Source organism: Nelumbo nucifera, chromosome 3 (genome assembly GCF_055504915.1).
Source record: "Nelumbo nucifera cultivar China Antique chromosome 3, China Antique-T2T, whole genome shotgun sequence".
NCBI lineage: Eukaryota > Viridiplantae > Streptophyta > Magnoliopsida > Proteales > Nelumbonaceae > Nelumbo > Nelumbo nucifera.
In genome coordinates this window covers 74,719,430-74,733,069 of record NC_142651.1, presented here as the reverse complement: position 1 = coordinate 74,733,069, position 13,640 = coordinate 74,719,430, and the positions used below count along the sequence as shown (strand labels likewise).

Here is a 13,640-nt window from a genome sequence, read left to right as displayed (position 1 = left end):
AATTGACTGATCAAATCAGCCCAGTTCGAAATGGGCTTAAGGCCCATTTAAGGTTATGTATTCAATTTGCCTTCCAAACTGCTGCCCAGTTGGGCTTCCTTGTATGGCGTGGGACCCAAACATTGATCTACACATCAGCCACATGGGTTCGGCCCAGCCTTTGTTACAAGGCTTGGCCGAATACACTGTTATGGACAGTGCACCCCCTGAATCCCATCTTATGGGCTCTATGGGCCCAACACTTACCCTAAGTGGTCCCTGGGCCAAGCCGCCTTGTAACACCTAGGGACTGTGGGCAGATGCAAGATTAGCCCATCAGGTATTATCCTCAATGGTCTTACACTTAACCTCTCAGCCCATAATGATCATACACTGCCCGACAAGAGAGGACCTCTCCCTCGGCTGCAAGGAACAGTGTTGCACTCTCTACTTATATGGATCCCGGGAATTAAAACCTTTTGCAAACATTTTAGAAACCATAATATATACTTTTATATCTCATATAAAATATACTTTGCAAAAACAAATCTCAACGGTTGAAATCGGCTACCGGCAGTCTTGGTTTCCATCAGAGAGAGTGCATCCCCGATCATTACCTTTGTCCGACAAAGGGGCTGATCCTTTCACTATGATCACCCACTCAAATGAATTCTCGGATTGTCCCAACATACCCAGGTTTTGACCCTTGCTAAGGATCTCACTGATTGGTACATCAAAAAAAGCTCAATCCGACATCTAGTGTAGTATCATAATCGAGTCTAGGGGTTAGGTGTAACTTTCCAGTTTTGCCCATCTATCTCCAAGGTCCAGGGCAATATTGGAAATCTGGTCCGGTTCAAAAGTTCTATTAATCCTACACTGTATGTGCTTAGGGTCTCACCCTGGTAGCTGAGACAGGCCACCCCAACCGACTTGGTGGCACTACAGTGTCAGCCTTGTCAGGATAGGTCTCCCCAGACCAATCCACTGGCTGTGAATATTCTAAACTAACACGAGTCTCATTAAGTGTCTAGTTTAAGGGTATTACACAGAAACATACCAAGGGAACATGAATCAAATATGTACTTTTATTCATTTACAATAAATTCATAAAATACATTATTCTTGATTGAAGCTAAGGGCATACGAAACTGTCTAACAGTGACTTCCATAATCAGGTTTTGTGCAACCCAAATCATTTGGCCGATTTTAAATCCTCAATTTCCAGTCCATTTGATGATGCGCATTTCGGCAGCTCCCGGCTAGTAGGTGACTCGGATGCCAGGCTGAATATTCCCTACTTTGAATGTGGCATGGATGCCTAGCTGAATGGTTCCTACCTGGAAAGTGGCTTGGACGCCTAATTGAATGGTGACGAGCTGGAGAGATGGCTCTGATGCCTAGCTGAATGGTGACGAACTAGAGAGGTGGTTGTGATGCCTAGCTGAATAGTGGCAAGCTGGGGAAGTGGCTCCGATGCCTAGCTAAATGGTGACGAACTGGAGAGGTGGCTCTGATGTCTAGCTAAGTCGTGATGAGATGGAGAGGTGGCTCTGATGCCTAGATAAATGGTGACGAGCTGGAGAGGTGGCTTTGATGCCTAGCTGAATGGTGACGAGCTGGAGAGGTGGCTCTGATGCATAGTTAAATGGTGACGAGATGGAGAGGTGGCTCTGATGTCTAGCTGAGTGGTGACAAGCTAGAGAGGTGGCTCTGATGCCTAGCTAAATGGTGACGAGCTGGAGAGGTGGCTCTGGTACCTAGCTGAATGGTGACGAGCTGGAGAAATGGCTTTGATGTCTAACTGAGTGGTGATGAGCTGGAGTAGTGGCTCTGATGTCTAGCTGAATGGTGACGAGCTGGAGAGGTGGCTCTGATGCCTAGCTAAATGGTGACGAGCTGGAGAGGTGGCTCTAATGCGACCTGCAAGGAAATAGTGTCTGAGTGCCCGGGTTGCTTTACCCGGGTGGGCACTCCGATGCTTAAGTTAGCGAACTAGAGATTTTAAGATAGCTAAATGTGAGAGAGCTGTGAGAACTAAAAATTGTGCATCTCTCTGGGTCTCAGGGACTGATGCCCTTATATAGTTGGGCTATCGTGGATATTGCGAAACGCTCCCAGAATCCTCGGCCCACGACGTAGGGGTCCATTCCGCTTTGGAAGGAGGATAACGTGTCAGTTAATAAGGCTTACTGTTTCCCTCCGATTCGAGCGGGATGAGGATAAGGCCTACAGTTACGCGGCGTGATCCCGAAAGGTTCGGAGACAATTGGCAAGCTTCTTGAGAAGTAGGTCACCAGGTCGGCGATAGAGACAGATCGCCAGGTCGCCAAGTCGGCAGCAGAAGTAGGTCGCCAGGTCGGCAGCAGGATAGGTCGCCAATTGGGACCCCATTTTGGCTAAGGCAAGTTATTGCCTAGGTGATGCTGGGATGTAGTTCAGCTGTTCTGATATTCCATGTGTCATGATGTCAGTGGAGGGCCAAATCTGCCCTCATCAATTGCCCCCCACTCCCGAGCTTAGATCAGCTCAGCGAAGGGAGTAGATTCGTGCTTCGTCGTTGGTCCTTTGGCCTGTTACCAACATATTTTGAGGTTGGCTTAGGGGTCCTTGATGCTGAAAACGATTTGGCTTCCCCTTGCGATATGTGCGTCGATGTTGGAATTTAAATAGCGGGTCGGTGTCACGGCTGCACTGTGTCAGTCCTCTAAGGTGCTGGTCATCTACTCCTACGATAAGCCACAAGGAGCTCAACCAGCGAGGGCAGCTTTACTAAATGCAAGTTGTCAGCTCGCATAGGAACCTTGAAAGGCTCAACCCGCATGGGTGACTACAGTTCATTGGCCGTTGACTCCGCGGGAGCCACGGAGGGCTCGACTTGTAGGGGGACCTCGCTAATAGGGCTGACAAGGCTCGTCCAGGCTGATTACGTGTGTTGCCAGGTCAGCAGAGGTAGGTTGCCATCTTGACGGTAGAGGCAAATCACTAGGTCGGTGGAAGTAGGTCGCCAGGCCGGCGGAAGCAGGTCGCCAGTTCAGAGGCAGGTCTCCAGGTCTCTAGGTCGTCGGAATTTTGACAGTCTAGTTTTGCTCTCAGCACCTCGGCCTACAGACACCTCGTCACCTCGACAGGACTGCCCTACGAGGGCGGCTCCACAACCTGCTGGCCATCAACTCCCACGTAAAGCACAGAGGGATCGATTTGCAGCGCGACCTCACAGTTTGTTGGCTATCAACTCCCATGGGAACCACAGAGGGCTCGACCTGTGGGATGGCCTCACATTCTGTTTGCTGTCAACTCTTGTAGAGAGCACGTAGAGCTCAACATAGGGAGTGGCCTCATAGTTAGGGAGATTCTGTCCGGGAAAGACTGCGAGAACTCGTTTGGGCCAATCATTTTGCTTCTACCCCCCTAGGGGGTTCTTTCGATCAAGCGTTGTTGTTGTTGGTCAAAGATGTTATTACTTGAGGCTCAGAGAATCGGGTGAGAACATAGCCTTTTGTAGCGTTTCCCACAGACGACGCCAATTGATGATGCGCATTTCGGCAGCTCCCAGCTAGTAGGTGACTCAAATGCCTAACTGAATAATCCCTACCTTGAATGTGGCATGGATGCCTAACCGAATGGTTCCTACCTGGAAGGTGGCATGGACGCCTAATTGAATGGTGACGAGCTGGAGAGATGGCTCTGATTTCTAGCTGAATGGTGACGAGCTAGAGAGGTGGTTCTGATGCCTAGCTGAATGGTGGTGAGCTGGAGAGATGGCTCTGATGTCTAGTTGAGTGGTGACGAGCTGGAGAGGTGGCTCTGATGCCTAGCTTAATGGTGACAAGCTAAAGAGGTGGCTCTGATGCCTAGCTGAATGGTGACGAACTGGAGAGGTGGCTCTAATGCCTAGCTAAATGGTGACGAGCTGGAGAGGTGGCTCTGATGTCTAGCTGAGTGGTGACGATCTGGATAGGTGGCTCTGATGCCTAGCTAAATGGTAACAAGCTGGAGAGGTGGCTCTGATACCTAGCTGAATGGTGATGAGCTGGAGAAGTGGCTTTGATGTCTGAGTGGTGACGAGCTGGAGAGGTGGCTTTGATGTCTAGCTGAATGATGACGAGCTGGAGAGGTGGCTCTAATGCCTAGCTAAATGGTGACGAGCTGGAGAGGTGGCTCTGATGTCTAGCTGAGTGGTGACGATCTGGATAGGTGGCTCTGATGCCTAGCTAAATGGTAACAAGCTGGAGAGGTGGCTCTGATACCTAGCTGAATGGTGATGAGCTGGAGAAGTGGCTTTGATGTCTGAGTGGTGACGAGCTGGAGAGGTGGCTTTGATGTCTAGCTGAATGATGACGAGCTGGAGAGGTGGCTCTGATGCCTAGGTAAATGGTAACGAGTTAGAGAGGTGGTTCTGATGCCTAGCTAAGTGGTGACGAGTTGGAGAGGTGTCTCTGATGCCTAGCTAAATGGTGACGAGCTAGAGAGGTGACTCTGATGAGACCTGCAAGGAAGCAGTGTCAGAGTGCCCGGGTTGTTTAAACCGGGGTGGGCACTCCGATGCTTAAGTTAACGAATCATAGATTTTAAGATAGCTAAATGTGAGAGAGTTGTGATAACTAAAATTTGTGCATCTCTCTGGGTCTCAGGGGCTGACGCCCTTATATAGTTGGGCTGCCATGGGTATTGCGAAATGCTCCCGGAGTCCTCGGCCCATGACATAGGGGTCTGTTCCGCTTTGGAAGGAGGATAACATGCCAGTTAATAAGGCTTACCGTTTCCCTCCGATTCGGGCGGGATGAGGATAAGGCTTATGGTTACGCAGCGTGATCTGGAAAAGTTCGGAGACAACTGGCAAGCTTCTAAAGAGGTAGGTCGCCAGGTCGAGTCGGTGACAGAAACAGGTCGCCAGGTCAGCGGTAGAGGCAGGTTGCCAGATGGGACCCCATTTTGGCTAAGGCAAGTTGTCGCCTAGGTGATACTGGGATGTAGTTTAACTGTTCTGATGTGCCATGTGTCATGATGTCAGTGGAGGGCCAAAACTGCCCTCATCACCATTGTAGGTCAATTGGTGGATGGAAGTGACCGGAAGTGGACGCTGGTCAACTGGGGATCAATATCCAACGTATATATTGTCGGAATCTGGCCAAATCACTGAAAAATGGAATTTGCATTTTTAACATTTGAGAGTAGGCTCTGATACTAGTTTTAATGTATTTTAACTGGAAATCGACTTAAAACATCGTTAAATAAAAAATGGAAATACATATTTAAAATAGAGTAATACCTTCCATTTAGCTGTTCTGAGCTTGCAAACTCTTGCCTCATCCCTTCTTATTGCCACACGACTCTCCACTCAACTTCAAGCCTCCAAGAAGATGGGAAGAGATGATTGAGATGACAATGTGTGACCGTTCTTATTTCTAGGTGATGTTGAGACAATCAAAAGGTCCTCTGTGCCTCTAAACGTTTCAACTTGCTTCGATTCCCTTAACAGTCTAATAAATGTTAAGAACGTAATCATAACTCCAACAACGTGACCATAAATATGGCTATTCTAATAGATATGGTAGAGACAAGGGTGGTGAGTAAGATTTTCTGGCCAAATTCTGGTTATAGTGGGAACAATCTAACCGAGAAATAACCATTGCAGTGTTAGAATCATCCGTTTCAATTCCATTCAGGGTGTTAAATGCCCATACAAAGGTTCAAATTATCGAGAAGATATAAGGTGTATCATATATCATATCGGTATCCGAAGGTATGGGCATGTGGGATAGGTGATACGGCATGAGGGCCATTTGACTAGGGGTGCAAATTGGGTTGAGGTCAACCCTAATCCAGCCCAAGCTGTTGGAACCGCCAAGTCCCCAACCCTAACCCTAACCCAAACCAAAGATTTTTGGATTCAAAGATTTCCGGTTGGGTTCTGGTTGCTTGATTGAACAAGCACAGGACCGATCTGTCCATATAGGACCTCATGTTTCTCCACAAGAACAAAAAGGAGCAGCATCTCAAAAAAAAATTCTAATGGTCCATTATATCTACAATATAATTCTTAAAAATATATATAAAAAAAAAAAAAAAACTTCTTTTAGGTGAAACACTAATTCAGCTTAATTACAAGACAAGCAATTAATTCTCTTCCACAAGTAAATAATAAACCATGTTGCTTCTGAACTTGTTAAAAAACATAGGGAACTCAGAAGATAACTGAATTGCAAACAAAATTGTCATTGAAGTAGAAAAGGAATCCTTTAAGCACATGCATCAGGAGATCTAGCTTGCCTCTGCAATTCTGCATCTGCATTCCTCAGGAACTGATCCCACCCACTGCCTGGGCTGGTATCCAAGTAATCATAAGGGACTGCTGTCTTCAATCCTGGACGAACTGCACATCTGCTCTCTACAATCCTAAACTCAACACGATCCCCCTTCTCACTGGAGCTTTGCTCCAGTTCCTCCCAAGTGAACAGAAGCGGCAATGTAAATGCCCCCCAAGGATTGAAATCAATAAGCTTAACACGCCCATCCTTTGTTACATAAACATCAAACGTGTAATTCTCTGATTCAAATTTCATCCTCACATTCTCCATAAAGAATTCAGAGATTAACACTTCAAGATCATGTTTCTTCTCTTGAAGAACAGGGTAGAAATTGGTGACCTCACGTTGAGAGATTGCAACAAGGAGCTGATCACAAACAAAGCAACGGAATTCCATCTCTGGACGGAGGGATGGGTACCACTTTCGAAGAGCAAGAAAGAAAGTTGAAGGTCTCGAGCAGGTCTTATCAGTGCATGAATCAAAAGCATGGCAAAGATCATGGACCAAAGAATCAGAGGATCGTAAAACCAGAGCAATCTCACTGAATGAGGTGCATTGGAGGGTCCCAGTTGTGGTAATCCAAGCAGAGTCCTTTGGTGCACTCCAGTTCAGCTTAGGGAAGACAACTCCACCAAGAGCACTGATTGATTCTTTAACTTTCAACTCAAATTCTGGGAAAGAAGGTGCAGGTGGTGGTTTTTCTGATTCATCTCCAGATCCTTCTGATACTTCAAAATCATCCTCCTCTTCAGGATTATGGATTCTCTGGGGCAAGGCATCTTCACCAGAGATAGTTTGTGGAAGGAGGAAAGGTCCAGAATCCTCAAGAAGGTATTGGACAAAGTCTTCTGGAAGCCGGTGGATCAAGGTTCTAATGGAGACAGATCTGAACTTTGGGTACCATTCCTGAATTTGGCATCGGTTTACTTCTACTTCCTTCATCCTCTCAAAAACTAAATAGACTAATTTAAAGGTCTTTCTGCGTTGAACCCCCCCCCCAAAAAAAAAAAAAAATCTTATTTTTCTCTCCCTTGGGTATCAAAGAAGTTATATGTTTCTTGTCTCTCTTCTCTGTGTCCGTGTATTATCAAAAGCATATACTTAGTACAGCCTGCAGAAGCAAATAAAATTTCATGACAACTTTAATTAAGAAAAGCAAATCCAATTATAACAGATCAGTCAGAAATATGTTAAAGGCTTCTTATCGTCATTCCACAGTTCTAGTTTAGCAAGGAAAGGAAACTTCCAAAATAGTTCAGCCCCCTCTAGTATACACCCAAAACCGAGCTGAACCCTGTAGTGAACCCGTATAGTTCCTGTACCCATGGAATTAACAATTCTTTTCTGTTTTAAGAAACTGTAGCATTGGAAATCATTGCGGCCAAACAACAAACAATGGGAGGGTATAAAGAGTGCTCATCAAATAAATAGGCTCAACTCTTGAATACAACTGTACTACATCAAAACCCTAATAAAAAACCCCAAGAGAATCAAAATTTAGCACCCCCACAAAATCACTTCATGAGTTCTACCAATGCAGATTTTACCCTTGTCGAAAACACAAAAAACTAATCAAATAATTTAAGAAAAAAAAATTCAAAGAAAAGTCACATGGGAAAAAATCAGCACTATAGATTATACTTTATTTTTCTATTCCCTTGTCGAATTCACCGCAGTTCTCCTCAATGTCGTTGCATGTATTTAGAATAACGTTCTACCTAGAAAGACACGAAGAAGAAGAAGAAGATGATGATGATGATGATGAACACCGAGCTTACCAGTGCAAAGTCCGACCACGGATCGGCGGCAGAGGAAGAGGCGGTGGTGGCGGTACTCCGGCGAACGTGGGGAACGAACTGAAGAAAGGTGACTTAAATGAGAGATCAGTAGCACAGGAAGAATTTCTCATTCATTGTTTCATTTTCTTACGGGGCAATGTTGTCCGCACGAGTTGATGAAAGCCGTATTCCACTAGATGCCTAGATCGCCGTGGATACAGGATATGTTACATGCATCAAGAAATAGAGCGGACAGGACTGAGCCCATTTAATGAAGTACACACCTGGGCCCGATGCCCCGAACGGGCCTGGGCCTGGATTAGGGATGGATACGAACTGAATTTTTTACGAGTTATAAAAGTTCGATTGCTCGATTTTCTTTGTTTGGGAAAGTTATGCCAGTACTTTGGGCCTAGTGTTGGTCCCTGAACTTTAAAATGCGATAATTTAGTATCCAAAGTTTTAAAATGTGTTTATCCAGTGTCTACCGTTAACTAATTGTTAATCAGCTGTTAAAGGGCCTTTGAAAAGATACAAATGTCCTTCGAATGTCATTTAATTTTTTTTATCAATCATCTAAACATTGACAAAAAATTAACAATCTCAAATCTTTGCTTCTTTTATTCAAGAAAGTTGGGGTCATGTCTCAATGGGCATTCTGGACCTTAACTTTCTTGAATAAAAGAGACAGATTTATGACTGTTAATTTTTTGTCAATGTTTTGATGGTTGATAAAAATAATTAGATGACACTCGAAGGGCAATTGTGTCTTTTTCAAATGCCATTTAACGGTTGGTTAATAACTGGTTAATGATAGATATTGGATTGACACATTTTGAAAGTTTGACTACTAAATTGTCGCATTTTAAAGTTCGGGGACCAAAGTGGCACTAGGCCCAAAGTACAGGGTACTAATCAGAAATTTTTTCTATTTATTTTAAATCGAGATTCGAGTCAAGTTCGAAGCTAATAGATAAGCTAATTGAATCAAATTCGAGTCTAATAAATTTTATTTGTGAAGTTTATGCTTATATTATATATAATATTTTTATTTTTTTATGTATAATATTAAATATTCTTTTTTGTTCTTATAAGGTGAAAAATTCATGAGATATTTGTAATTCTTGAATTCTTTGAGGATTTCCCATTTAGATTATTCTCCAAGAATTATAGAGAGATGAGACCAGACCAACAGGTTAGCCGATTGAATTGTGACCCGGGGGGCCCTAGTCAAGCACCCCAAAACTAAATTAGGTAAAAAAAATTGGTCAAAATTGCTAACTGGGCCAATCGAATAAAAAAACCAATGAACTGGTTCCAATTGTAGAAAATTGGTCACTTTTTTTAATTTTTAGCATATAAATGCAAATTTCTACATCCCATAACATTTCGCTTAGATGTTCAATTGGTGTGATTTTTTTTTGTTGAAGAACACCTTTTTTTGCCTCAATCTTAACTTTTAATATAAAAAAAATTGAAACTAAAATAAACAAATGTATTATGGAAGAATAAAAATATATGTTTTGAATATATTATAATCTAATATATAAATTATAATATATAATTTATAATGTATATATATTATATCATCGCAATTCAACCTCTAGTTTGACCCCAATTGAACCTCTAACCATTGGTGTCAATGGACCGGTTTTGGATTGGACCCCGTCTAGTCCAAAATCGATTTGGACGGTTTGGATGGACCAATAAGACATATTGGATTGTACCAATCTGGTCCAAAATCTTTATTAGATTGGATTGGACCTGGTCCATCTGTAACAAATTTATATTGGATTAGGTTGGATTAAGCCAATATTTGGTCCATTGATATAAGATAAGAATATATGTGTCAATGGACCGGGTTTGGGTTGAAACCAATCTAAATCAAAATGAATTTGAACAAATTGGATGGTCCAGACATTGAATTGGACCAATCCAAATTGGTCAAAAACATTCATTGGATTGGATTGGACCTGGTCCATTTATAATGGACTCACATTGGACTAGATCGGATTGTACCAAATCCAGTCCAATTGATCAATACATGCCCCCATCATATATCATTATCCAAGACCACCGACATGTAGCACTAGTGGAATGAACCTAGTGCCAAAAATTCCACATTTTTTGGTTCATTGGGATACACATTGGGGGTAGCCCATCCCTCCATACCCATAACCCCCAATCTGGTGGTAGCCGAATCGATCCTAAGTCTCCACTAGAACATAGTATTGGGAGAATCACGAAATCAAGCAAACTCTAACCAAGTTCCATAAACAGCGGAAAATAATATTTTTCTCCCTCTTTGTGTGAATCTATTAGGAAACAATTTAGTAGAGCTTAAAACCAAAAAACAAGCACACAAGAACACAATCAAATTTACGTGGAAAAACCTTTCCGGTGTGGGAAGATAAAAAACCACGGTCACAAAAAACTTCCACTATCAAGAAAGTAATTGTACAAGGGTTCTCTCTAGATAAAACTAGAGGCATACAATCAGCAAATCATCAAATAAATACATTCCTTAGAAACTAACAAATATCTCAAGATAATGGAGAAATCTCACCCAAAACAGAGGTACTGTTCACGGACTCATATTTCACAAACCAGTGAGCCAAAAAAGATCTCCACCGTTCAGATTGAAGAACATTAAGTTGCAAACATACCTGCAAAATTTCAGCTCAAATGGACCACAAACGACCTTCGATCAAGGCACAAGATGAAAACTATGCAGGCTGGAATTTAAAAAGTCTGCTCCTTTTCTCTCTCTGTTTTTTTTACACGGGATTCTCTTCCTTTTTTCTTCTTTTTATTTTTCAATCTTCCAGCAGCCAACACCACTAAAAGGTTATTTCCTTTGCCTATTTTCATTTGGGCAAAAATACCCTCATCCATGGGCTCAAAAATACCACATGGGCTTCTTGGGCCATCCTCCACATAAGAGGGAAACCCAACAAATCTCCCCCTTTCCCAATTAGGTGGAAGGATTCGCCATCCCGGCGACCAAGCGACAAACCTCAAGTTTTTCTCTTGGTAATGATTTTGTGTGAATTTTCTCAAGTTCAAATAATTTGTTGTTTAGAGTATCTCTTATTCAATGATACCTCACATCGATATACTTTGACCTTGCATGAAATGTTGAGCTCTTAGCCAAATGAATATTACTCTGATTATCACAGAACAGGACATACTTCTATTGCTTGAAACCAAGCTCTCTCAAGAACTACTTCATCCATTACAATTCTTTATAAGCTTTTTTTGTTGCAATAAACTTTGCCTTTGCTGTAGAAAGAGCAATACACTTCTACAACCTTGACTGCCACGAAACAGTTCCACCAGAGAAAGTAATTAGATAACTTGAAGTAGACTTACGAGAATCATCATCTCCTGCCATATTTGAATCTATGTATCCAACTAACACTGGTTTACCACTACCAAAGCTAAGTGTTAAATTGGAAGTACCTCAAAGATATCTCATTATCCACTTTACCGCATCCCAATGCTTTCTTCCTGGGTTCGAAAGGAAACGACTAACAACTCCAACTACATGAGCTATGTCTGGCCTTGTACATACCATTGCATACATCAAACTTCCTATTGCTGACGCATATGGAACCTTTTCCATATCTTCCTTCTCTTTATCTGTTGAAGGGCCTTGATCTGATCTTAACTTAAAGTGGTTAGATAAAAGAGAAGAAACCACTTTAGCTTTATCCATATGGAACCTTTCAAATACCTTGTTAATGTACCACTCCTATGACATGTACAACTTCTTTTTTTTCCTGTCTCAACAAATTCGAATTCCAAGAATTTGTTTTGCTGGTCCCAAGTCCTTCATGGCAAAGGACTTACTTAATTGCTTCTTCAGATTCTCAATCCTTGAAGAATTTCTACCAACAATCAACATATCATCAACGTAAAATAATAAGATAATAAAATCATTATCAGAGAATTCCTGCACAAAAACACAATGATAAGAAGTAGTCTTCTTATAGCCATGCTCCCCCATAACTGACTCAAACTTCTTATACCATTGTCTTGGTGCTTGTTTCAAACCATAAAGGCTTTTCTTCAACTAGCAAACATAACCCTCTTTTCCTTTCACCTCGAAACCCTCTGGTTGCTCCACATAGATCTCTTCCTCCAATTCACCATGAAGAAAGGCAGTTTTCACATCCATCTACTCAATCTCTAAATCCAGGTTAGCTGCTAAGCCTAAAACAACACATATGGAAGACATTTTCACAACATGAGAGAAAATTTCATCAAAATCAATACCTTTTCTCTGACTAAATCCCTTGACAACCAATCTGGCTTTGTATCATGGTTGTGAAGTATGTTCTTCTTGCTTCACCTTGTAGACCCACTTGTTCTTCAAAGCTCTCTTACCCTTAGGCAACTTTACTAGCTCAAATGTGTGATTGTCATACAAAAATTGCATCTCATCTTCCATAGCACCAACCCAATGTGCCATTTTTTCATCTTCTATGGCTCTTGCATAGCATTGGGGCTCTCCCTCATCTGTCAATAATACATACTCATTTGCATCATACCGTGTGGAAGGATGTCGATATCTGGTAGACCTTCTAAGCAGAATTTCTGGTTCTGGCAACTGATCAATAGTCTAATGATCTGTCTCGACCTGCGTAGGAGCATCTACATCATTAGTACCCCGTTGATCATCCTGGGTATTTTCCGTCTGTACTGATAAAGGCATCGGATCCAAGTCAATCAAATCATCACTTTATTGATGGACTGCTTTTTCTGTCTTCTCAACATCTTGTATAGTCTAATCTTCTATAAACACAACATCACGACTCCTAACTATCTTCTTCTCAACTGGATCATATAATCTGTACTCAAATTCATCTAGACCATAACCAACAAAGATGCATTGTCGTGTCTTCACATCAAGCTTAGACCTCTCGTCTTTTGGGATGTGCACAAATGCCTTACAACCGAAAACACGCAAATGATCATAAGAAACATCTTTGCCAGTCCAAACTCTGTTTGGAACATCAAACTGAAGAGGAACACATGGTGTGAGATTAAGAACATGTACAACTGTATTCAAAGCCTCACCCTAGAAAGATCTTGGCAACTGAGCCTACGAAAGAAGACATCTTACTCTTTCAACTAGAGTCTTGTTCATTCTCTCAGCCAAACCATTCAATTGAGGAGTCTTGGGAGGTGTCTTCTGATGTCGAATGCCTTGATGCCTACAGTACTCATCAAAAGAACCTAGATACTCTCGCCCATTATTTGTTCTGATGCATTGCAATTTCTTCCCAGTCTATCGCTCAACTAGAGCCTGAAACTGCGTAAACACGTCTAACACTTGATCTTTGCTCTTCAAAGTGTACACCCATAACTTTCTTGAATAATCATCTATGAAAGTCACAAAATAACAGGCACCACCCAGAGTTCTTGTCTTCTTAGGACCACACACATCTGAATGTACTAGATCAAGTATACTGCATTTTCTTGAAGAAAGGGAACTGCTTTAAGAAACTCTATTCTGCATCCCTGCCAAGCAATGAGTACACTTTTCCAAATATGGATCATTCATACC

The 13,640-nt window shown here is 42.3% G+C and overlaps 1 protein-coding gene across 1 annotated transcript; it reads right to left on the bottom strand.

Moving 5' to 3' along the window:
* Positions 1–6,056: 6,056 nt before the first annotated feature.
* On the bottom strand, positions 6,057–8,286 carry EDA35 (temperature sensing protein-like protein). The gene is made up of 2 exons (XM_010246219.3): positions 8,069–8,286; positions 6,057–7,401 (listed from the first exon to the last, which is right to left on the bottom strand). The coding sequence occupies exon 2, from the start codon at positions 7,230–7,232 to the stop codon at positions 6,222–6,224; it is 1,011 nt and encodes a 336-aa protein (XP_010244521.1). The 5' UTR covers positions 7,233–7,401; positions 8,069–8,286; the 3' UTR covers positions 6,057–6,221.
* Positions 8,287–13,640: the final 5,354 nt, after the last annotated feature.

Coding starts and splice junctions, on each gene's coding strand:
- EDA35 (XM_010246219.3), bottom strand. CDS start 7,232: ATGAAGGAAGTAGAAGTAAACCGATGCCAAATTCAGGAATGGTACCCA.